Source organism: Ursus americanus, chromosome 7 (genome assembly GCF_024610735.1).
Source record: "Ursus americanus isolate L20-20 chromosome 7, mUrsAme1.1.p, whole genome shotgun sequence".
Lineage (NCBI taxonomy): Eukaryota > Metazoa > Chordata > Mammalia > Carnivora > Ursidae > Ursus > Ursus americanus.
Genome location: NC_142133.1, coordinates 57774397 through 57798938, shown reverse-complemented (window position 1 = coordinate 57798938; position 24542 = coordinate 57774397). Strand labels below are relative to the sequence as shown.

Genomic DNA, 24542 nt, shown 5'->3' with positions numbered 1-24542 from the left:
GGGGCATGGTGATGAACAGGATACGGCCCAGGCTTGAAGGAACCCAACACCTTACAGACATCAGCTCTGCCAGTTTCAAAAAAGGTCCAGACTTTTGGAAGGTAATAAGAAGGGAATACACAGAGAGTGATCTGCCTTCAAGAAAAGAATCGATTAACAGACTGGCTTTCTACCACATAATGGAACTGAATTTAAGAAAAAGCTGTAAAGTAATTTGCCAGCTGTAGCTCCAAACTCAGAAATCAAGGGCATCAAAAAGCACACATACAGAAAAGCTGATTATAATTTTTCATATCCCTCCCTCTTTGCCTGTAGTTTTAAATCTTGGGATCATACAATTCCCGTGTCACTGGGCACACAGTGGATTTTCTTACGCGTCTGTCCGCTTCTGAGTAATTGTTCTGTAGTGACAGTGTTAGGAGTCCTTTAGCTTCCTGTTTGCTAGTGGCTGATCTTTCCAAAGCTCCTCAGCCAACTATCTCCAGAGCCTCAGTCCACCATTATGCTAGTCAAAGCATCCAGGATGGTGTTGGGAGGTGGGAGTGGTGGGTGGGAAGATTATACAAGAGCCAGGAACACAGAGGGCAAGACTCTCAACACAAGACACAGCCCCACCAGACACATGTGTCAAAGCCGGAAACTTCCTGAGGGTGGCTTGGAACCGATAGGTCCCTTCTCAGAGCTCAGAGAGCACTCTAGCTCTTCTCTGAGACAGTGTTAAGTTCTTTAGATCATCAAATGGTATTTATTATAGATGCATATGCTTTTAACTTTGTGCTAGGTAATTAAGTTGCTTGTATCACGCCTGTTCAAGCTAGCCAGTGGAGAATGTGCCCGAATAGGCATTTTCAAAAGGACTTCATCAAATTAAGAGCCTTGTAATTAATTATCATATCCATCTGTTCCCAAGACATTGTCTCAAAGAAGACGGCACTTATTATAACTTTTTTTTTTTTTTTTTTTGGTAAGATTAGTCTGTTAGGACAGATTTCTCTAATTCAGTTCACTTTTTTGGATGTTCTCATGAATTTGGATAATTTATCCAGCTGCTTTTTGGAAATATATAAAATTAAATTATACAATATGTAAAATATGCATTAGCATAGCACAGATCTGAGACATTCCTGACTCTTGACATGCTATCATGGTAGCGTTCTCTCTGTTTTTAAACACATCCAGAAAAAAATTTGGAAATATATTTGAAGTCCTTCTTTCTCAACTAAGAAAAGAACATCTATTCCGTTGCCCTCTGCCACAGTAATTCTTGGCCCAAAAGAGCAAGTCAACTCATAACTAAAAAAGCCAGAGTCTATATTAAACTCCGATGTTTTTAAAACAAAATAATTTTAGGAATTCCATGTTGTTATTGGACTTATCCCCAGACTGAAGAAAATATGCTTTCCTAGAAGTAAAGCCTTGTCCATGGAGATGAACTATCTCCCTGGTAGAGAGTTTAATTTGTCGATAATTCACTTCAGATGTGTAAGCCCTGTTCTTCCCATACTAGTGCTTTACGCCTGTTGTGTTTTGCCACGAAAATGACCAGAATCCAGTCTTCTTTTGTATTTGTTTAAGTCCTGAAAAACAAAGATGAAGGCTCTTTTTGAGTGGCTTACAATTTGGCCTGGCCATCACCAGACACTGAATACCTGGCCCTCTGACTCTCACTGAAAGAAAGAAACTCAACTGAAGTCCGTAAGACTCAGAAAGCAGACTCCACTGCACGGGTAATATTGAACCTCGGAGGACTTTCCCCACCTACCTCATTTGATATTATCATCATCATGATGTAGGCAAATAGAACAGCTCCAGACAGTTTTGCAAAAATGTTTTGTGAAGTTAATCACGTAACTAATAAGCAAGTCTAAAATGTTAGAAATCCTCCTTCCTCTGGAAATGCCCAAAGCAACCGCGATTTCATGGATTGTATTTTACTGTTCATCTGCACCTGTGCATTGGATGTAAGTGACAAGGCTCCTCGTTGTGTGGACACAGTTTGCAGAGACTTCAGGGTTCTATTTGCCCAGTAGACATTCAACTGCTTAACTGCAGGAAGGGGAAGGCAAAGACAGCTTGTTTCTATTGAACACTTAATCTGTGAATGTATCACACAGACAAGTGCATCTTAAATTGCCCTTTCCTGACTTTGCCTTTTTTTTTTTTTGGAAAGAAGTTTTATGTCATGGCTCTTATGATATGATCAGGTACTTTGATTACCATAGCTAGGTCATGAATTCCTGAAGCCTCTTAATGACACTTCTTGGGGCATTAGATTGTGTACTTTTGGGGGCAAGGATGTACCTTAATATGTCTCTCTCTCATTAGTGCTGAGCACAGGTAAATAAATACTCAATAATTGCTTTTAATTAAGTTTATAGATAGTGGATCTGTGTCAAGGCCTAGCATCAAAACCCCTTCATGTCTTTGGTCTGTTCAGGAATGACTATTGGAGTGTTTATCAAGTGCTGGACATTGTGCTACCTGGTGGGAATAAGATGTAGACACTGATTGAAGGAGCTAGCTTCCAGTCTAAAGGGAAGGCAAACACATATAAATCGTTACAGTTTAAAGTGCTACATGCCTTAGCAGAAGTGTGCAAAAAAAAAAAAAAAAAAAAAAACAGCTCATAGAGCAAAGAGATACTAATTCTGACTTGAAAAACTGTTGGATTTGACTTTTGAGCTGAGTCTTTAAGAATGAGTCAGAGTTCACCAGCTGGAGAAAGAGGAAAGGGCATTCTAGGCTGTTGTGGTCATTGATTTTTAAACTTTTCATGTGACTTCCAGCTTAAAACAGTATCACTAATCCCATCTATCTTTATGATTCAAGAAAAATGGAATTCATGACAATGTTGATTTTTTTTTTTCTCCCCCTCAGAGAACTACCCCTTTTCAGGACTACATCATTTGTGTCAGATGGTTTATTACTTTCCTATTGTTTTCAATTAAAGATGCTTCACAGTATGGTACGCGAGGCCCCTTCTTCCCCGGCCCTGGGCTACCTCACTAGTCACGTCCCCCGTAGGTCCCCCTACAATATATTAGTACCCCAGTCCCCACCCCAACATGTAACACGCTCCTGGTGGGCCGAGCCATTTCCTGCAACCTAAATACACTATATTCTTTCTTGCCTCTGCAAATTTGAGTAAATTCTTCCTCCTCCAGGAACGTCCTTACCTTCACCCCCACCCCCCATGCCCGAGCCACTCACAGCCTCTCTTCACACACACATACACACAACACCAGGCATTTATCTTTGAGCCTTTCGTCAGAGAAGGCGTCATGGAGGAAGTGACTCTCAGAGGGAATGGAGGACTGTTAGGCCCAGGAGGGACTTCAGTGCTGATGGTGAACAGCTCCTGCCCCGACTGGGCTTTCCTCCCGCAGTCACCAACAGCTGGGGTCTCCGCACAGAGAGGGAGGTAGTTGGTTGATATCACAGTTTACACTTGGCCATTTGGCAGGCTTGGGGCTGAATTTGACCCCAAGACATGTTTTCTTTCCTTCACCTTTTTCCCCCCCTTCATCCTTAATTATTCACATTTTAAAATTGGGATGCTTCACGTAAAAATATGGCTTCTTTTGAGCAATGGGAAGGTGTAGCAACATTGACTATACATTTCATCATGGAATGAACAGTGAACAGACCTTCTTGAGTTGTCTACACAATAGCCCACTACTCTTTCAGGATTCATGCCTGACTTCCTGACGACATTCAGTTTGGCCTCTCTGGGTTTAGGGAACTTGGGGTTGGTGTCGAGAGACCAGATGTGGATGGAGGCTAAAGGCGCAAGAAGTTTAAAGACATCATGAAGATAAGGGCTCAGGTGAAACGATGGGTTCGGGCCTGTATTGCTAAGGAGTTACGGTCAGGATGAGGCCCAGGCTGAGGAGAAGAGGGAACAGTCTCTGGGGAGCAGCAGTCTTGGGGTGGCCGAGAGTCAAGTGGTGGGAGCATGGGCATGGGAGGACCGGGAGCATGAACCGTTGTGGTCAGTGAGTAAGGTGTTTGGCTTCAGAGATTTTTGAGCGCTGTGGCCTCAGGAACAAGGGGCTGAAGTGCAAGACGCAGATTCCAAAAGATCAGGCGAGGTCAGGGTGTTGAAAGTGCTGCGTCCACATAGACATAGAGCCTTCCAGATTCTTATATAAAATAGCTAACAGGTGGTGAGTGCTTCTCTGTGCCAGGTACTGTGCTAGGTGCTTTTCGTATATCAGTTTATTTAGTTCACAGAACAGTTTCAAGAGAAAAGAGTACTTCAGTCATCCCTATCTTCCATATGGCACAGGTGAGGCTTGAGGAAGGTCATGGAGCTCCTTAGTGGCCAGAACTCAAACCTGAGGTTGTCCTCATATCCAAGTGCATTCTCAGACGCCCCCCCCCACCCACCCCTTAGGAAATGGAGGGGAGACAGAGCCACAGAGAGGGAGGGCTTGCAGGAGGGAGGAAAGTGAGCATGGAGGATGTGGTCAACTAGGAGGGAGTTGACCCCCTTCCAGCCCAGGTGAATAAGTAAGAAAGCTGGAAGGAAATACCATCTGGGGGCAAGCAGGGTAAATCGGTCAAAACCGATTTGAGAGGCACGCTTTGCGGTGATGTTCAGATGTTGAGTTTGTCTGCAAGGGAAAGGTTGGGGAAGGCAGAGAGGTTGGAAGGGAAGAACGAGTCCCCAAGAAGCCGAGCAGCGCTCTGTGAGGATGCACATTCCCTGGAGGACAGGGAACCAGCGGATCTTGCACTTGGCACTGATGACAGGGATGAGAGGTCTGGGAACTGACAGGCCACATGGGTCTAAGTGGACACGTGCTTCAAGACGCACGCCGTGTCAGCAGCAGCTCAGGCCCTGGGTGGCTCCAGGGGCTCCGAGGTGTGTTAGCCACCCGGGCTTTCGGGTTCTCAAGTAGGTTAGTCCTGACATCTCTGGTGAGTGTTCTTCATGTGCTCCGGAGAGGAAATGGGAAAATTCACACCCCACTGTGTTCTCACGTGTGATTGTGTATCCCACTCCTTCCTAAACTCCCTACACTGAGAGTCAGAACCCTGGGTATCCCCAGCCCCACCCGCTGAGTGCATCCTGCTTGTACTCACTCAGAGAGTTGGGAAACAATTGCATGTTCATACATAAGCTGACTCCACGTTCCACAGCATCCGGTCCTGATGCAGTCAGTGACTCCAGCTCTGAGATGGGAGTGCCTTATGTTGCTCTGTTAAAACTTCCTCTCCACATCCAAACCCAGTCCTTCTTCCCGGAGCATGCCGCGCTGGTTTCCCTTCTTTCTTCCCGTTCTTGCTCACTGGTTCTCTGTGCATCTTCCACTCCTGCCCCTTTACTCTCTGAGCCCATCCTGCCGACCACGAGAGCAGATGCCAGCATCTTTCCCCCGGACCTGAGGACGTGAAGGCAGAGAGCCTTTCGTTCCCGGGACTTGGTCATTGTCAGACTGTTTGGCTACACGGAGTGTGGTTCAGGAGGCCTGCCAGGTCCCAGCTCTCCTGTTTCAATAGGGGCCCAGGCCCCGAGGAGTCTTTCCAGCTGGGCTCGTACTCTGGCTCCTCAGCTGCCAGGACTGAATCCCTCTGGAACTTTCCCGACTCTCTTCTTTAATCATCACATTGAGGTGGTGACGTGTGTGAAGTGGCATTGCCTCCTCAACCCACCGGCTTACTGTCGAGCATGGTTCTAGAACATGACTATAAATCTTAGAGGAACCATGTGAGCTTATAAATTCCATTTTCCTACCATTTCTACCACTTTTCTTTCAACTTAGCTCTGTCAGATAAGATTCCTGAACCACATGCCAGCCTTGAGGAGGGAGCTGTAATCATCTGTCTCTTGAGAACGCCAGAAGAGAAGGGCTACAATGACTACTTTATTAAGATCTTACAATGGACTTTGTCATTATGACTGATACTAGAAATGGAAGGGAATATTTTACCTCATTGCCCTCAATTTATATCTTCTCCGTAGTGGAGCATATCCATTGATTGCTCCCCACAGAAAAGAAACAGAACGTAACAATAACAGCAATGCAGAGTGATTTTACTATTGTCTCTGAAAGGGCAAGTGGGGAAGAATTTGCAGTATCTGGTTGTGAAATCGAGGGGGGACAGCTGCTGGAAGGAAGCGTGTGATCCCCAGAGCTGGGCCAGGTGCTGGTGCAGCTCACTAACGCACGTGTGTAACTGCCCAGGCGGTGGAAGTGCAAGGACATCGTGCAAGAATTAGCTCGAGAAAGGGTGACTAAGGATTTGTTACTGAGTGAGTAGCAAACCTCTTACGGTGAGACATGAGAAAAATTGTGATCCTAAAAACTTCCTGAGGAAGGCGTGCAGTTCTCCCTAAGGATAGTTAGACCCTCGAGAGGGAAACCCGTTTATTTTGGGATGTTTTATTTACAGTATCTCTCTCTCTCTCTTTTTTTTTTTTTAACTTATGTATTCCTGGAAAGAGGTAAAAAATTTAATCAGTACAAAAATTATGCATCAAATTTAATTAAACTTGAAGCTACTTTTTATAGTACTGTGTTTTATGTGTCATTATAATTTCCATCCCTGACAGTTATTTCTTTAATACGCTGAATGGAATCCTAGTAGTACAAGTGCTTTTTGCCCTTTTATTTCCACACTTCTCCTTGTTTCCTAACTAAAGGGAGAGCTCCCTGCCGCCTGTAAAGAGTAGTTTTTATATTTACAGACGGCGATTCTCCCCTTTCGAAGGGCTCGGCATCCAGTCAGGTGTGGGGTCCATGCAGGTTTGGGAGGGACGGTTTGCAGAGGGCCTCATGGAGTTGTTTTCCCTTCAGGATGTGGGCCGGGATATGGGTCTGCTGGGGGAAGAGGAGGCCTCCTTGGTTTGTTGCTTCCACATTTCCTCCTCTGCAGGAGTTTATTGTAGGGGAAGGTTAGAATAACATTTGGTCTCCGCTCTGCATGGCGCCCAGGGCGCCCCCCGCAGGGCACTCCTGTGCCTCGCTGAATGGCAGTGGAAGTGGCGAGGAGGACTCCTCTCCGGCTGCCTCTTCTAACCCCCTGTGGTTTTGTCTCCTTTACGGTGTCTCTAGTCCTTCTAGCGATGCACACTATTGACTCTTCAGCTAAGTTTTGAGGCCATAACTTCAGTTATGAGGACAGGCCTAGGAGTCTGGAGACGCCAGCATCGGGCCTGTCGTTTCTTCTGCGTTGCTTAGTCTTCAGTAGGAGGGAGAGAGAGAGAGAGTTGCAGATGTGTGTGCATACTTATTCCTCCTCCTCAAAAGAAGAAAGTCCAGAAAGCTTCAGAGAGAAGGCCCACCTTGAGCGGGGCCTGAGGGTGAGGGCTGGCAAGGGGAAGGGGGTTGTGGGGGGGGAGGAAGAGGAGCCGGGAGCGTGGGAGTGCAGGTGGGTGATGTGCTCCATGGACGTGGGGACGTGGGGGCGCCAGGAGGAGCCAGGGGAAGGCACGAGCCAGGATCGGACTGTGGCAGTGACGGGGATGTGAATGGCAGGAACGGAAGCGTGGGATTTTAGAGTGAGAAGAAAGCTCATTCTGGTCCAACCATCTCATTTTATGGGAGAGAAACCTGCATCCCGGTGTGGCTTGCCAGTGGTGACGCGTGTCCTGGTGGACGACAGCATGGCCACTCTTGTGCCTTTCTTCACTCCACGTGTCTCTCACTCCCATGCAACCGTATTGGGGCAGGAAGAAGGTTTTGTAGATGACCGAGAGCAAGTGCCACGAACCCTCATTCTTACATGATAGAACTAGCTGAACTTGACTTTTTCTACTGGCAAGCGCGAATGAAGCCAAGACAGCTGAGGGCCTGCACCTCTGAGAGCAAGTTGCTCAGAAAGCGGGTCCCAGGTCCCTTCCGTGGAATCTCCCGGAGGGCTCGGGAGGCGGGCAGATTCCGAGCCCTGCTCCCCACTTGCAGAAAGACACTCGGGAGCGTGGCACCCTGGAACCTGTGTTCTAGACAAATTCCATGGTCTTTCCCTGCACACACTAATTTTGAAAAGCGCTGTACTTATCAGCTCTCGGTCTGAATACACGTATACACGTAAAAACAACGCGTGGTTTAATCTCTGACTTATTAACCGTGAATTAAGTGTTTATTCCAGATTGTTGTTTTGAGGGCGTCATCATTTTTTTTTTTTTTCCATTTACAAAACAAATAAGACATGCCCCGCACTAGGGGAATTCACAGGAGGGGCAGTAAGGTTTTGATTTCATGAGCATGTTCAGTCCCAGGACTTCGGTACCCATGTGTACTGTTGAAGGTCGGAGGAGAGAAAATTAATCCTGGTTGCCTTTTTTTGTTTGTTTTTCGCTGTTTCAAGTTTTTATGTAGGTTCTGGTTAGTTTACATATAGTGTAATCCTGGTTGCTTTTTGATCAGAGAAGGCCTTGTAGGGTGGGTGGTCTTGAGGTTGCGTGGAATTCACCAGGGGCAAAAGAGTTGAGGCGCATGTGAGCACGTCTGAGCTGTGGCACTGGGGGGGTGCTGGTTGGGTGAGTGGATTCGGTGAAGGGCAGGGTGCCCTTGTAGCTTAGGTGCAGCAGATGGTGGGACCAGTAGCACATGGAAGCTAAAAAAGATAAGTAGAGGCTCGACTTGCAAGCACTCTGTGAGCTGCGCTAGGACTCTGGCCTGCCTGGGACTGTCCGCGTTGTGCAGGAAGCAAAGGACAGGAAGGGAAAGCACGGTATATATATTGCCTTTCAGCCCTCGCAACCAGCCAGCCTGGGCCTCCTAAGGAGGGGAGTGCCCTCTAGGGGCTCAGCTGATTTCTGAGAGCTGTTCATCATTGTTACCCAGCGCTCAGATGCCCACCAAGCTGACTCCATTACCTACTAGAGAGGAAAAAGACAGCTTCAGCAACGCACCTGGCTGCAGCTGTGATTACATTATGCAAAAATTTATTAATGTGGTGCCTTGATTGATCATTATCTTAATACTGAGGATACCATTAGAAGCTTGATTTTTTTCCGGCAAATTGCACATACAGGTTGCTTCTTGTTTGAAGTGAAAAAGCCCTTAGCCCATGTATTGTATGATTCTGATTCTGTGAACTGTCCAGAATAGGCAGATGCACAGAGACTCGTGGTTGCAGGGTCTGGGGGAGGGAATGGGAGTACAGGGCTTCTTTTTGAGGTGATGAAAATGTTCTAAAATTAGGTAGTATGGTTGCACAACCCTGTAAATAAAAAACCACTGAATTGCACTTTAAAGGGATGAATTTTATGGTATGCTAATTATATCCTAATAAAGGTGTTAGGTTTTTTACTTAATTTAAAAAAAAAAAGCCTTTAGCGTTTCTGCTCTAGGTATCCCGCAAATAGCTCTGCCTGAAGTAGCCTTTTTGAGTCCATGGTATAGAAATCTCGGTGTGTTGTTTCTCACTTTCTCTTCTGTATTTTTGTTTTGTTTTGTTTAGTTACTGTTATCCTTCTTTGATTTGTTTCCAGTTCTGTTGAATTTAAGATGTATTAACGACTAACATAGTAGATGCAAGGAGAGCTTGTGGTAAGATTCGCACTCACATCACCACAAAACACAGTGAGAGGAACCTTAAGAATGGGATCTGGCGGCTCCGAGAGAAGCCGTCATGTGAGGTTGGCCCAGGGGGACAGATGGCATCTAGACAGACAGCTGGATAAGGAGTGTTCAGGAGGGAGCAGGGGTGAGCGGTGCAAAGGCAGCAGGGTGAGGGCTTATGTGGAGAACAGAGGACTGACTGGAGCAGAAGGAAAATGAAGAGAAAAACCACAGAGTAGAATTGGGGGGAAAAGACTTGAATGCTAGGCTGAGCAGTTGCTCAGTTGAATGAGGGGCAGCTGAAGATGGGGCAGCTGAAGACTTCTGATGTCGAAAGTACAGAAACTGGGCCGTGGGACGGGTGCGGCATGGGTGGGAAGGAGGGACCCCAGGGAGAGAGGAGGCCAGGTGAGAACATGGAAATTATGGGGGGGGCGGTTTAGAAGTGAGGGTAAGTGTTGACATCAATGTCACGAGCATCTCTTCTTGTATGTCAGTTTTCCTCTGCCTTTGAGCCACACGTTTTCTCCATTTTCTTGCTTGCTCTTTATCCAGGCACTGGGGTAAAGGGTAGGAGGAAGACTGGGGAGAAGGGACAGAGAAGGAATAAAAATGAAGAGAAAAGGTAGTGAGGACAAAAGAACAGTTTGCATGCTTCGGTTGTTTTGTAATTCAGCATTTCCTCTGCATGATCCACCAGGAGAGAATCTAGTCTCTTCTAGTGGAAAGTACGCGGGGCAGGTCGGTTGTGAAGGCTGTGTGCCTCACGGTTCCCATCTGTAAAATCTACCCCCGTCTGTAAAATCCCATCTACCTCTAGTGTAGGTAAGCCAGGGAATCTACAATAATCTTATTGAAGAATTTTTTAAAACTACATGGGATTCACATAATTTGTAGACATAATAAATTTCCATGGCGGGTAAGTCCCAGTGAGTCCCCCATTTGTGAGAGAGAGGGTGTCAACGCATCTGTCAAAACATAATCCATGTGAGTCATATTATGTGGAACTACAGGAAATTGCTCTTTGACTATTTTTGACCTACAAGAAAATGACAGTTTTCCTAAAGTTTCAACCTAATAGGTAATTGCTTGATAGAATCTGATGTGAGTCCAGGTTTTCACCCTTTCTGGTTTCTTAGTAAGTTCCTTCTTTATTAACGTGCTAATGGGTTTTAACAGCTGCTCACCCTCGGTTCAGGGGGAAGCTGCTGAACCTGCGAGAAGTCAAAAGATAGCAAGAAGTGAGGAAGGCTTGCCAAGGGGCTAGTCCAGAAGGGGGAAGGGAGCTGGGAGCAGACCAGCCAGCAAAAACAGGGACACCTGACTCCTCGGAACTTGAACGTGTGGTCATTCTGGGTTTAGAAGCAAACATTCTGCATCAAGGGTTTTCCTTTGCTAAGTGGGTTACTAGGCAGTTGTGCGCAGTTTCAGACCTTCTGTGACGTACTTCAGACAACCTTTGTGAATCTCTACAAAAGCAAGAGAGAGATCCAAATGTTGGGAAACAGGTCAGATGTAAAAGAAAAAAGAAGCCATAGGGCAGACTCCGTCTCAGTTTTCAGCTTGGTGGGATTTCTGACTGCCTCGCAGAGAGCCTGGCATATAAGGGCCCGTACGTGTCCAGGAAAGGTCACTGAAGGGCTGAAGGATATCTGAAGAGGTATTTTTTGGTTCATTGTATACTTTCTGGTGTTTGAATTAAGATGATTCCCTGGAACAGGGAGGAAGGTGGATCCCAGAAGATGTGGAAGAAAATGTTAGTCAGCTTTTCTTGTAGGATGCTTTCGTTGTAATCACACGCAGGTATCAGGATCAGGGCATGGCCTCTCAATCCCCTAGCGCCATTAGTCTGTAGAGACCAAAGAGTTGAAGTTGTACAGAGGATCAAGAATGAACATAAATAATATATCATTACTGTACCATCACATGGATGGGATTATCTGCTTAAAACGGCAGTGACAAGGCACATACTATGGGAAAACCTTTGCAGGAACAAAAAGCCCAGTTCATCTTTACCCAGCCCTAGAGAAGGCGGTTGTCCTTCGGGAATACAGATCTGCCCACACAGAACAGGCAAACATTTATCTTAAACCATAGGAAGAAGCACCATTGCAGCAAAACCTTAATTATCTAACCCCTCTTCTCCCAGGTGCCCAGTATAACCGTCGCCCCACTTGGAAGAAGGCTGAAAGGGCCCACCTCTCGAGGGGTTGTTCATACCTTTCCAGTGGCTTTCGTGGTCTTTGGTGTAAATTTTAGTTTAAATTTGTTTCCTTTTTAGTTCCATGGTTAACTATAAATGTAACTAGACCTCTGGGCCTGATTATCGAGGTATTTGTGGAGTACACGCATATTTTAATTTGTTAAACATCCAAAGAACAATAGGAGAACAAAACAATCACTTAAGTAAGAGGGGGGTGAGAAACAAAACCAAAATTAATGAGCGTGTTACTAGTTCTTCCCTGCTGGGAACGTTACCCTCCCCTGATCTTGACCCTCACTGTACCCAAATACCCACATGTTTCCTGCAAGGATGTCTCTTTTTAGGATGCCTTCCTTTCACCCCCGTCAACCTGGGAACTCCCTTAGTCATCCTCTCCGCCCTCTGATCCCCACTTCCAACCCACCCCAGGGCTGGAGTCTAGTTGCACCTCCCTTTTATTTCATTTATATCCTGACACCCTGCTGCCCTGAGCTTCTCATTTCCTGCTTAGTTCCTTGTAACACATCGTCAGCAGGCAGTTGACAACATTTTGTTCTCCTTGTATGGATACCCACCACTCTTACTTTTCTCTGTCTAGGCTGGTTTCCCAGCAGAGCTGAAGTTAAGGAAGGCTGAGAGCCGGCAGGGTGAGCTTGCAGTTCAAGGAACACCTCATTCATGCGTGTAGAGATAAATGGACGTGTGGTAGCTTAGAAGATGGCCCAAATTAAGACCTTCAGCTTTCATGTAGCTGTCACAAAGTCCACTTACCGAAGCTTATGCCGTTTATAAAGAGCTCCTCAGTCTTCGTTCAGAGTCTGTTTCTTTTGTGATACACAATTATAAATTAATGTGGCTAGAGATGAGGGTCCTCCCAGACACAATCACACTGACCAAAAGGGACTCAAAAGCTACTCACTTAATAGCTGAAAGAAGGGTCAGGAAAATCTCTGGAAAGCACCAAAAACGTCAACAGCAACAAAGCAGCATCACAGTGCCATGGACACGGAGCACCCCTTCCGTGTGAGCCTGCGCAAGCATCCCTGAGTTGTGGATAAGGCCATAATGCATGCACATAAACACGGCCCCGCATCATCAAGAAAATGCAGGTTATGCTGGTCTGGTTCAGTAAGAAATGACATAATGCATTTAGGAATATTACTGTGAAAATGTTTTAAAGTTAAAAATACGGGTGCATATTAAGGAGATGAGCCTCAGTTATTGGGAATGCAAATGATGTTAGCACCCGCTCCCCATTTCCCCGTGACCCCAGATACACAGGACAGTGTCCTATAGACGGGCTTGTGCCACAGCCACCGCCACCTTGTGGGCTCCCGACTTCTATGTTGTTGTTTATTCATGGGGTTTTCCTTCCCTTTTCTTTGGTTTCAGATGCGAGTGTCTCTCTGGCTTATGTGGTTTCCCCGTGTGTGAGGTGGGATCCACTCCTCGCATAGTCTCTCGTGGAGATGGAACACCTGGAAAGTGCTGTGATGTCTTTGAATGTGTTAATGGTACGTGGGGTTTCTCTTGTTCTCAGAGAGTGTACATTCGCGCAGGAGGAGGGGAGGGTTCCGTCTGGCCGCTTCTGCCTTCCGTAAGGCAGGGCATATTCTCGGGGGCTCAGAGCAACTCCCTCAGAAAGAAGGTTTGCTTGAGATCCCACAGTGCAGCACAGGCAGTGAGGAAAGGGGATCCTCGTTCCATCCATCAGCAAGAGAATTTTGGAGGTGGACGCAGAGATTCCATGTAGCTGTCATATGCTGCTGTGTTTCAGTAGTGCGGAAATGTTAGGATTTCACGAAGAGGATCATGGAGCCTGTAATCCTCCTGCCAGTGCTGTCAGGAGTCAGTCTGTGGAGCTAACGGCACATCGAAGCGACCACAACCTGAGACAGGAGAGGCAGTACCAGTGCGGTAGTCGCCGACTCAGAGAGCCCGTCTTTGACCAGTGTTGGGTCATCCGGATTGGCCTGCTTTTGGCTTGAGCCTTGTGGCCTAGAAAAAGCATTCTGCAGTCACAAGATGCCCTCAAATAGAATCCGCCTGCCTCTCCCTTTCACCTTTCACGAGAGGGCGTGGTGTTTGGTGACGTGGGGCTGATTGAATTTAGATGCTAGGAGGGAGAAGAACCTAAGACCTGTCCCTCCCTTGGAGTTTCCAGAAGGAAAACAAAGAATAAAAGTCAAGCAAGTGAAATGTCAATAATTCTAGCCCTGTTTAGTCAATACCTAGACACAGGGAAGATGAAGTCGCATTTGGACAGATCCAACAAGATCACACGTGCAGGAACCCCCATGGTAACTGCTGCCTCTAAGACATCAGAGTCCAGAAGAATTTCTGCCCTCTCTCAAGCCTGCCCTTTTCCCCAGGAAAATTAACGCTGACTCCTGTCTCGTTGCGTCCTGTAGTTTTGAGTCCAGCGGCCGCCTGTCGTTTGGTTTGTTTTGCTTGGAGGAAGCACTTGCGGTACGGCTTTGCGGTTGAGAGAACGTAATTTGTTCCTCTCCTTACTGGCTGTGTCACTTTGGGCACCTCTTGGTCTTCCTGGGCCTCAGTTTCCACATCTGTGCAAGGGAGTGAATAACTGTCACTTAAGTGAGGTTTTATAACTGAAGCACTTGCAGGGGTGCCTCTTTGTTTTGGGGACCCACCTCCTGTTCACATCCACAGACACTGTTCTGGATATTCCAAGGGGATAGAGAAGTTGAGATGAGCTTTCCTGACTCAGACCTCACGAATACAGGACCCAAGCGCAGAAGAGCTCCATGTGCAGAAATCTGTTCTCAGTGCTTCTCCTCACCTGTAGTCGTGCGTGTTAAACACCAGCAAGTGGCCAAACTTGTTCTCTGGTACCGCTGCACAGGTGTATTTGTAGGTGACATTTTGTGAGTGTTTAGCTCCTACCGTTTGAGACGAATAGTCTCTGCTTCCCCTGGGCTCCCAGCATCTCAGATGTGCTTCCTTCCGGGACCCCTCACTCTGCAAGTGCTCTCCTGTCTGTGCCTCATTCTCAAATCTGCACCTCCTCCAGACGGCAGAGAGTCTGTCCTTGGGTCTGTGGGTTTTCGCATGTGGTCCGCCTCATGGAAGGCCCCCAGGTTTCTTTGGGGGAGTGGGTGAGCAGATTCATGTCATCTTCGTTCCCTCGAGAGGTAGCTGTTAAATACCAGCCAATGGAGGGTTACTCTGTGGGAATCCTCCATCTTTACTGCCCTCCCTGAACACAAATCTTGAAAGTCACTTGTGCCCTGGAAATACCACCGCTAGTAATACAGTTTGCTGTTGTGTCCTCTGGGTGAGGAAAAGGAGTGCCTTTCTTCTTTGCTTGCATCTCGGTTGTAGAAATTCATTGTCATGCCTTTCTTATCAGCACATTAATTTCCCATCTCACGCCCGTGTGCTGTGATTCAGACAGCTAAGGACTGCACCCTACCTCAGGGGCCTCGGATGAGTCTTTGGGGCCTGCTCCCGTTTATAGCCTCACTTTTTATAGAGCTCCGGGTCCAGGAATAGGACTTGCCATCTGCCATGGGAGAGTGCAGAGATCACAGAGCGCACGCACTGTTTCTGGGGATGCCTCTCTCTTGCCACCACAAACTTGGGTCCTCTTTGCTTGATTTACTGTCCTGCTGTAGTGTCTCTACTATTTTAGTCCTAGAATTGTAGATGAGACTGGAAACTTTAATGCTGTGAAGATTGATAATCAAGGAATAACAATAATGTTTAAAGACATTCTGTCTCCAAGTCTATATTTTACTTCTTTTGAGTTATACATACATACACACACATATCTGTGTGTATGTGTGCATACACGTGTGTGTGTGTGCGTGCGTGCGTATTTGCTCCCCTGCCCCGCCCCCCACCACCCAGTGCCCTGGGAAAATCTTACCATTATCATAAGGTCATCATTAGAGGATATTGCATATCAAAAACTCATTGTCATCACTTAGAAAGGCAGAGGTCTATATATTTATGTTTATAAAGCTTTGCTTATCCACAAGAGATGTCAAGTAACTTTATAGCAAAAACAAATAACATAATGCTGAAATAGTAATGAGAAAAGAGGGAATCATAAAGTGGTATGTAAAAGTTGAAAGTGAAAACCAAAAAGAAAGCACCCACAGGTATGTAGGCCATAAGTGTCTGTGTGTAATTGCCAGGGCTGAGTGTTAGGCTCCCAACCTCCTGGCCATTAAAGCGAAAAAGGAGATAAAGTCAGATACGCATTCTTATTTTTAGAGGAAAGAAACCTACTGGAGTGGGCAGCTCTCTTCTCACCTGGAAATTTGAAAAGCTCTAGATGGTGCAGTAGGTCTGTCGTGAGTTACTCTTATGCCACCAATGCAGACACAGGTTTCCTCTCACCAGAAAGCAAAAACAAAATATTAAAATGGAACTCCGTGAAAGTAGTTCTCAGAGATCAGTGTGACACACAGCTGGAACCTAGGTGACTGTAGCATTGTCTCTTGGATTTTGAGAACTCCCAGAAGTGTAGGAATAGCTCTAGAAACCCCCCGTTCAGGAGACAGTGGCTTGAATGTTAACATAACTAACCCCACGTGTAGAAGTGGAGATAGCATGCCAGCACTCAGTTTCTAAGCTGCCTTTGAGGTGGTGTGTGTGTGTGTTTAAAACAAGCATTAAAATGGAAAACACAAGATTAAACATGTTCACAGAGAATTTGAGAACTCCTGAGTTTTGAAAACATTAGCATGGATGAATAGATTATTCTCCATAAATATTATTCTCTTTTCGGCTTGGTTAGGTTTGGTTTTGGTGGTGGGACTGGAGCATTGCAGACCAGATCGAGGCAGTTTGTGACTGCATTCTCTGATGAGAGCCACAAGTAGGACCTATGAGGTGTTGGTTGAAGGACAGGGCTGTTTAGAAACCATAGGAACAGGTAGTATGATTGAGCTCCTTTCACGGAAACTTTGAAGTCATCAAGGTCATCACCTGGAGATGTATGACCTCCACCGCAGTGGTGGAACAGTCTGGAGTCCTCTTCAGTTCTGTATCTGCTCAGGCCCACAAACAAAAGTTTTACTGTCCGTCAGCTGGAACTGAGTGATGGCCTCTACTTTTAGATGGGCACATGTTCTCCATTTTGCTGTAATGCACCCTGTTGTCTTACGAGAGCCCACCCCTCTCATTCCTGGAGGAGTTTAGATTTGAAATCTCAAGCATAGAATACGGAAGTGATCATTTGGTTGCTTTAGATACGTGATCCGTTGTGTATGTATATGTACAAACATCTGAGAGCATCTCGGTTTGCATGTCATAGCCAATAACTGACTCTTCCAGCATCAGACACTAACATGTGAAATTCACCAGTCATGGGAGAGCCGTACCCAAGATGGGCTTGCTCTGTGTGTAAAATTATGGTCCAGAAAACTCAGACCTGCAGTTTTTTAATACGGAAATTAGTGCAGAAACATCTGCTGAGAACCCTTTGTATAGCAGTAATGCCCAGTGATGTTTCTAGAGACATAATATATACTTCTACAGTAGCAAAGAGAATACTGCACTTTGAAAGAAATATTCCTCCTTATGCACTTACTGAGCACCCGTTGTGTTCCTGGGGCCTTATCAAGCTGATCTTACTTAAGAGTGATACCACCTTTTGCAGTTCTTTATAAGGGTTGTTCCCTTTCCCTTACCCTGAAATAGATCTGTTGGGTACACTCTGGCGTGCACACCTCTTCGCCCCCACGGACAAGGGCTTTTTCCTCTTCAGGTATTTGGAATCACATGTACCCTGTCTTTGTGACCCATCTGTCTGCTGTTGACATATGGAGAACTTTTCAGATGTTTCCCATCTGACACACAGTTGTCTCTCTTTTGGCTTATGCTGTCTACCCACTGGGCTTCCTACACAGCTCACCCACAGTGAAATGAGACCAGAGGCAAGATATTGACCTTTTCCTTCTGAGAGATTGAAAAGAAAAAGCAACAGAAGTGTATCTGTTTAGATTTTTCTTCCACTTTCACATTTGATATAAAGTTCTATATTTTAGTCTTTTCCTTCACTAAAATAATATACCTATCACCATCTGCCAATCAGTGTAATTTGGCAGGTAGTAAAACCATCTATACTATAAAGTTCTTTTCAGGAATTCTGGAATATGTTAAACAGGGTAGAGAAGATTCCAGAAGTTAAAAATATAAAATTTAATTGGGCAGACACAAACATACACAAAAATCACTAAAAAGACACTTTTATGCATCTCTGTATTGAGAAGTACAAATTACAGAGTAAATTACTTCTTTGTAATATTTTTCGTTTCCACAGCCGCTTAAATTGTCCTCTTAGAGAGGTCTTGGTCATCTCCACACTGTTCTGGGATTCACATCTCTGTTCCCTGCAGGCAAGGAAGTAATTGGTCATTGTTCATGAAAGACCACTGCTGTCCTTCTTATCATGTATTTTCCTGAAGAACCTCTATAAATTTCTCTCAACATCAAATAGGGATTTCATTATGTTTGGGGTTTTAAAAAATTATTATCCTAAAGAACTGATTATGTTCTCTAGGCTGGGTGTTTGGGGACTCCTCATCTCTCTACATTCCACCCCCTTGCTCTCCGTGTATTAGCTACTGAAACCTAACTGCCAAGTCCTTCACCCACTCCGTCCCCTCCCGCTTAAGCTTCTGCCCACCCCAGCCTAGAGACAGGTGCATCTAGAACAGCATTATTCATAACCAGACTCTTCCCTCCTCAACTCTTCAAATCTCGCATTGAGATTTGTAGCTTCCCACAGATGGTAGATGGGGCTGATTAATGTAACCAAGTAATTAATATTGATGGGTTTATACATTTTTTCCCTCACTTTGAGCGGGTGCTCTGCATTCCGTTATAGTACACTGCTTTACCTCACTGCACAGCGTGCAGGTTTGATTTGTAAGAGCGCTCCGTCTTCCATACCTTGAAACTTGTGGTCTGACTGCCGCTCTCCTTCCAGCCTCAGCTCAGATTAGTGTGTTGACTGAAAGTACGTAGAAGAATGCTGAGCTGTAATAAGATGATACTTTGTAACCCAGCCTTAGTTTTCTGAAACAAGAAATACTGTATACAGCTGCAGTAGGGAAGTAGTTCAAACACTCACCTTTGCCGCCTGTGGAAACAGGGATGCACAGCTTGCCGCCAGCCAGTTATGTGACTTTAGGCAAGTCACCTAATCTCTTTTAAGGTTCATTTTCCTAATCAAAGAAATGGATAGCTCTGTCTTCTCCACTGGACTGTTACAAAGTCAAATGAGAAAGTCATTGTCCTTAAGTACAAATCAAGTGCAAATATATTCAAATTAAAATGCAGTGAATGTCTCTTTAAAAATGGTCAACATGCAAGCTGTGACGTATTAAATGATATTGGGAGAGAGAAGCCCATGAGAGATACATGTGTCATAATCCAGTTTTTCCCACCTTAGTAAACAGCATCAGCGCAGGTATGAGTAAACATACCTCAACTTGGGAGTATCTTTATGTTGCCAGCTTTATTGAAACACATCATGCAATTCACCAAGTTAAGTTGTATAATTCAGCGTTTTGTTTTGTTTTTGTTTTATAAAGATTTTATTTATTTATTTAACAGAGAGATAGCCAGCGAGAGAGGGAACACAGGCAGGGGGAGTGGGAGAGGAAGAAGCAGGCTCCCAGCGGAGGAGCCTGATGCAGGGCTCAATCCCAGGACTCCGGGATCACGCCCTGAGCTGAAGGCAGATGCTTAACGACTGAGCCACCCAGGTGCCCCAATTCAGCAGCTTTTAGTAAATTCACAGGGTTGTGTAATCATCACAGTCAATTTTAGAATGCTCGTGAATAACCGCAGAAGTTCCCAACTCTTTAGCGGTCGCTCAGCATTTGCCCCCAAAGCCCCCAGTCTTAGGCAACAACTAATCTAATTTTTGTCTCTGTAGAAGTGCCTGTTATGGGCATTTCATGTAAACAGACTCATACAGTATCCTGGGTTTTTTGATTGGCTTCCTTTAATTAGCATAATCTTTTCAAGGTTCATTAATGTTGTCGCATATATCAGAACTTCCTCCCTGTTTATGGCCAAGAAGTATTTCGTTGTATGGATATACCACATTTCGTCCATCCTTAACATCAGTTCATAGACATTCAGGTTGTTTCCTAGACGTGTAATGGTGTTTTGTTAAAGTCCAAGTGCTATTAAAATTATAGATTTTTAAGCTGGATAGAAAAAAGAATTTAAGAAAGAACCCTGGAAGAACACAAAAATATCACCTCCAAAAAGACCTAAATAAATTTTTTGAGGCCGAACAAAACTTAATGTGGAGGCAAGATCATTTATTTAAGGCGGCGAATTCTTTAACAAAACAAATGTAATCTCTTTAAAGCACATATCAGATATGTGAGTTTCATGGTCGAAGGGTTACCATTGGAGGAGGGGTTAGGCAGTGTGGGTTTTGTTAAGGAGAATTTCAATTCCTTGGGGCAAAGAGGAGAGCTAGTGACTTTTTAAATTTTACTTTATTTTGCATTGTCCTATTGCTTCTGTTTCCAAAAAGAATTATATTGAGTTTAGTACATTTCTATCAGATTTTAACCTTCTGCTCTCAGAATTTTCTTGAGGCTGTGGGAAAGACAAAAGGACACCACTCAGAAATGACTTCGAATGTGTCTTTGTTTGCTTTAACTCCTTTCAGAAACAAAGCCAGCCTGTGTATTCAACAACGTGGAATATAACGACGGGGACATGTTTCGAATGGACAACTGTCGGTTCTGTCGATGCCAAGGGGGTGTTTCCATCTGCTTCACTGCCCAGTGCGGAGAGCTGAACTGCGAGAGGTACTATGTGCCCGAAGGAGAGTGCTGCCCCGTGTGTGAAGGTAAGCAGAGGTGCTAATTAAAGACTGGTAAGCACACACATGGCTCAGAGTTTTAATGTCAATATCCACCCAAAGCAGTCTCATCCAAAAATTGAGGAATATTGAAGAAGTTCCCTTTTTAGGACATTCGTGGTCCATCTTTTAGGACTTCGATAATGCCAGGTAGGCTGTGTGGAAATCTCTCCTCAGGGGGAGTTATGCCCTGCATGTGGGAAGTGAGCACCTGTTTACACAGGTCAACCTGAGCTTTCCCAGAAGTGCTGTCAGTTTTACTCCCCTGCGGTTCCAGCAGTTCTCAGTAAGTTCTGGGGAAGTTCTCTTCACCCTGATATCAGAGTTCACCCCCTGCTGTCCTCAGATCGTTTGGCTGGAACAAGCCAGCCCTAATCACCAACCATCTCAGCCAGTCAGCTCCCATACCCCTCCAGGGAGGATTAGGACTCGACTGCCCTCCCCACCCTTTGAAAACATGTGTTGGCAAGAGTGGGCTGTGTGGCATGGTGGGGACACCAGCTGAAGGCCCAGCCAAGTGTCAGGTATGGCCCTGGGTCGAAGGTTCTCAGGGGCCTGCTTTCTCTCTATCCCCTCACCCCTCCAGGAACTAATAGCTTTATGTTCCTCTATCCTCCCGTCTCTGATATTCATAAATAATAAACATTTCAGAATAATAATTCTGGATATCCATTCACTACAACCCACCTATTTTAAGGCTTAGGAAACTGAAGTTCAGAAAAGTAGAAGCATTTCTCTGAGTTTATGCTGAAACTAGGAATGATATCCCCACATCTGACTGTGTCTCTGCTATGACCATATCACACTGGTTCCCCAGAAAGGAGGGTCATTTGATACTTCTTGTCCTGATGACTGGGTTACAGACCTTCAGTCTGGAATCAGACATGTCAGTCTCGTGTCTGACGTTCACCCTGCCTTTATCTGCACGCAGGAAACAGGAGGACAAAATGTCATGCCTTTTTCTCTTTTCCTAAAATCCCGTTCAGTATCTGAACAGTATCAGTATATTTACCACATAATATTGAAGATCTAAAAATGTTTAAAGTATACAAACTACATTCCTAACATTGAACCACTGTTTATAACAGGGAAATTCTTTCCTGTGTTAGCAATTATTTTAGCCAACTTGGGAGAAAGGTGGCTCACTTTTTAGGTGTTGTTGGGGATTGAGTTTTAGAAAATCACATCCAACTTTTAACCTTCCCAAATCATGTGTTCCCTAGCTGGCCCCAGTTTCTAATAGTCTCTGAAAGTATGTAGCAGTTGGTGGTGTAAAAACATAGATAGGAACTTCTGTGTAATGATCATAATGAGTTGTCTGGGCACAGATCCGGTTATGTCTAACTTCCTGGAATTCACATCCAGGCTCAGAGTAGAAATGAAGTATGCAGTGTGTAATATTTTTTATAAAGAAATTTATAAAGTCTTATCTAGCTCAGGTCTTTTGGCTAGTTCCATTTCTGGCAGACTGACTTTCCAAAGCCGTGACTGCATTATTTTAACTTTTGGCATTCTAACTCTTATAATGCCGTTACTTCTTTAGACCAGAGAGGACCAAACTCGTCACTGCCTGGACCTTTCTCCCAGCTCAGCAGCCCTGATTTTTTGAAGCCAGATTTTATGTGTTTCTGAAAAAAGAAAATTGAGTGGTCGATCTGGTGGCTCTCATTATAATGGTAGTTGGGGATTTTGTATGCGGTATTTATGTCCTGGTCAGTCACGTCAGAAAACATTTTTTGTTGTTTACAGTATCCTTGGCTACTTTCAATCCCCAAGCTTGGCTGCTGTTTGGCCACCCAGCTCACGGGAAGAAAAATGGCCTGGGTTCCCGGCCTTCCCTCCAGGGCACAAGCTGTGACCCACAGTATGTCTAAACCAGCCTTGTTGTGACTAAGGCCACAGCAGGTGCCTGCTATACGCCTCCCTGGTGTCCATGTGCTGTCCACGTGGATCTCCAGGCACCAGTTCAGTTATCCAAGAAGCCACAGTGTCCCTCTGAGTTGGATGGAGACATTATTTTTCCACTTTACAGGTGGTGAAATTGAAGTATAATAAACATTAAAACTGGCAACTCAGAAGACCTTGTCAGGAGCCTAAAATGGACATGCGTTTTGTAATTACCAGCCCACAGCTCTGTCCACAGAGCTTTGCGACTTTATGAAGTGGTTAACACCTGCACGTTGGTTTTTATGCCACAGATCCCCTGCCCCGTCCGCAGCATCAGGATGGGTAGCTGACAGCTGCTTCTGCATGTTCCCCTGGAGACACTTTATGCAACCTGAGCTTCTGCTGATCGCAGCTGGAAAAGAACTGCCGGTGACCAGAACCGGGGAAGAATGTCTCCAGGTGTAGGCAGAGATAAGATTTAGAATGCCCTCCATCTTACTCGGAACTCACCTTTTTAATCTAGATCCAGTGTATCCTTTTAATAATCCTGCTGGCTGCTATGCCAATGGGCAGATCCGTGCCCACGGGGACCGGTGGCGGGAAGACGACTGCACGTTCTGCCAGTGCATCAACGGAGAGCCCCACTGCGTGGCGACGGCCTGCGGACAGAGCTGCATGAACCCCGTCAAAGTACCTGGCGAGTGCTGCCCTGTGTGCGAAGGTAAGCCTTGTTGATTCTAATGAGTCCCTGGCGAATGTCTCGTATTGGATAAGCTTCTACCAGTGTGTGCTTGTTTGTTTTTTATTTCCTCGGGCATAATGTCTGCTTCATGCTGTTACCAGTTGCAGATGAATTTATTATATGGCCAAAACTAATCGTTCGGGGCAAATGTTGCAAATTTGCAATGAGAACCGTGTGGTCTTTATTTTTACTAGCCGCCAATATGCTTATCTCAATACTTTACAATATAAGAATATATACATTTCAGTCCCCTTCACTTCAAGCCTAATTAGCATCCAAAGGTCAACGCAGTGAGATAGAATGGGAAATAAGACCCATGACTCCAGCGTGGCATGTTTGATTTATCATGTTTCCGTGAGCCCAGGAGTCCTGATGCTGGAGGAAAAGCCTGCAACCGTCAAAGGCAGTTTGCTCTCCCCAATGCCTTCGCCCTGAGCACCCCTTCTCCTTCCAAAATCCTGAGGCTTTTACTAAGGTCTTGGTTGCCTGCATTCACTGCCTCTCTTCCTGTTTAATGGAGAGGAGCCCAAGGCTTCCTGGATTAGTCTTTCCCAAGCCCTCCTGCAGCCCATTTCCCCTGTCCTGGGAAGTTTCTTTGCACACGTAAGTCAGCCTTAATCCTCTGTGCCTGTTAATACAGACAAGAGAGTGAATATTTATACTGACAGATCCAACAGAGAGTATCCATCATTACGAAGCACATTTGCACAGTAAAACGAACTGCAGTGGATCGTGTTGAAGACGGATCCTTCTAGAATTTTTTAAAACAGCTATTAAGAAACTGACAGGTCTTTTCAGAAATTCAGTTGACTGGGGGTGCCTGGGTGGTGCAGGTGGTTGAGCAGCCGACTCCTGGTTTCTCCTCGGGTCTTGATCTCAGGGTCCTGGGATCGAGCCCCACATTTGGCACTCAGCGCAGAGTCTGCTTGAGACTCTCCCTCTCGCTCTGCCCCTCCCCCCTGCGCACGCTCTCTCTCTCTCTCAAATAAATAAAATCTTAAGAAATTCAGTTGACTAAATCCTATATCAGGAAGTCTTTTGCTTCTACCTAAATTGTAAGAAACTCAGACTTCAGTGTTTGCCTGACTAGCTTCGTTAACCTCAGAGGGCTTAGAATTCTGAAGAACTTAAAAATCATATAAAAATTTAAGCTGGAGGACTCTAGGTCTATTGACATCACCAATTCCCTCACCATTACTCTTCTCAGAGTGCAGCTGCCACACTTCAAAAGTTTATAGCTTCCAGATGACCAGTTTTGTGGAAATCACCCACCCCTCACACGTACACTCCTCCCATCCCCTGAAGGCAGTGCTTTAGTGCCGGAAAAAG

General features: G+C 45.4%; 1 protein-coding gene across 6 annotated transcripts in view; it reads left to right on the top strand.

Moving 5' to 3' along the window:
- CRIM1 (cysteine rich transmembrane BMP regulator 1) overlaps nt 1-24542 on the top strand; it is a 185859-nt gene that overhangs the window by 94195 nt on the left and 67122 nt on the right. For all 6 annotated transcript variants that reach the window (XM_087863736.1, XM_045809087.2, XM_045809084.2 and 3 more), the window contains 3 exons: nt 13111-13232; nt 20390-20572; nt 22995-23192. In XM_087863736.1, coding sequence (XP_087719862.1) covers nt 13111-13232; nt 20390-20572; nt 22995-23192 — 503 coding nt within the window. The remainder of the gene's footprint in view (nt 1-13110; nt 13233-20389; nt 20573-22994; nt 23193-24542) is intronic.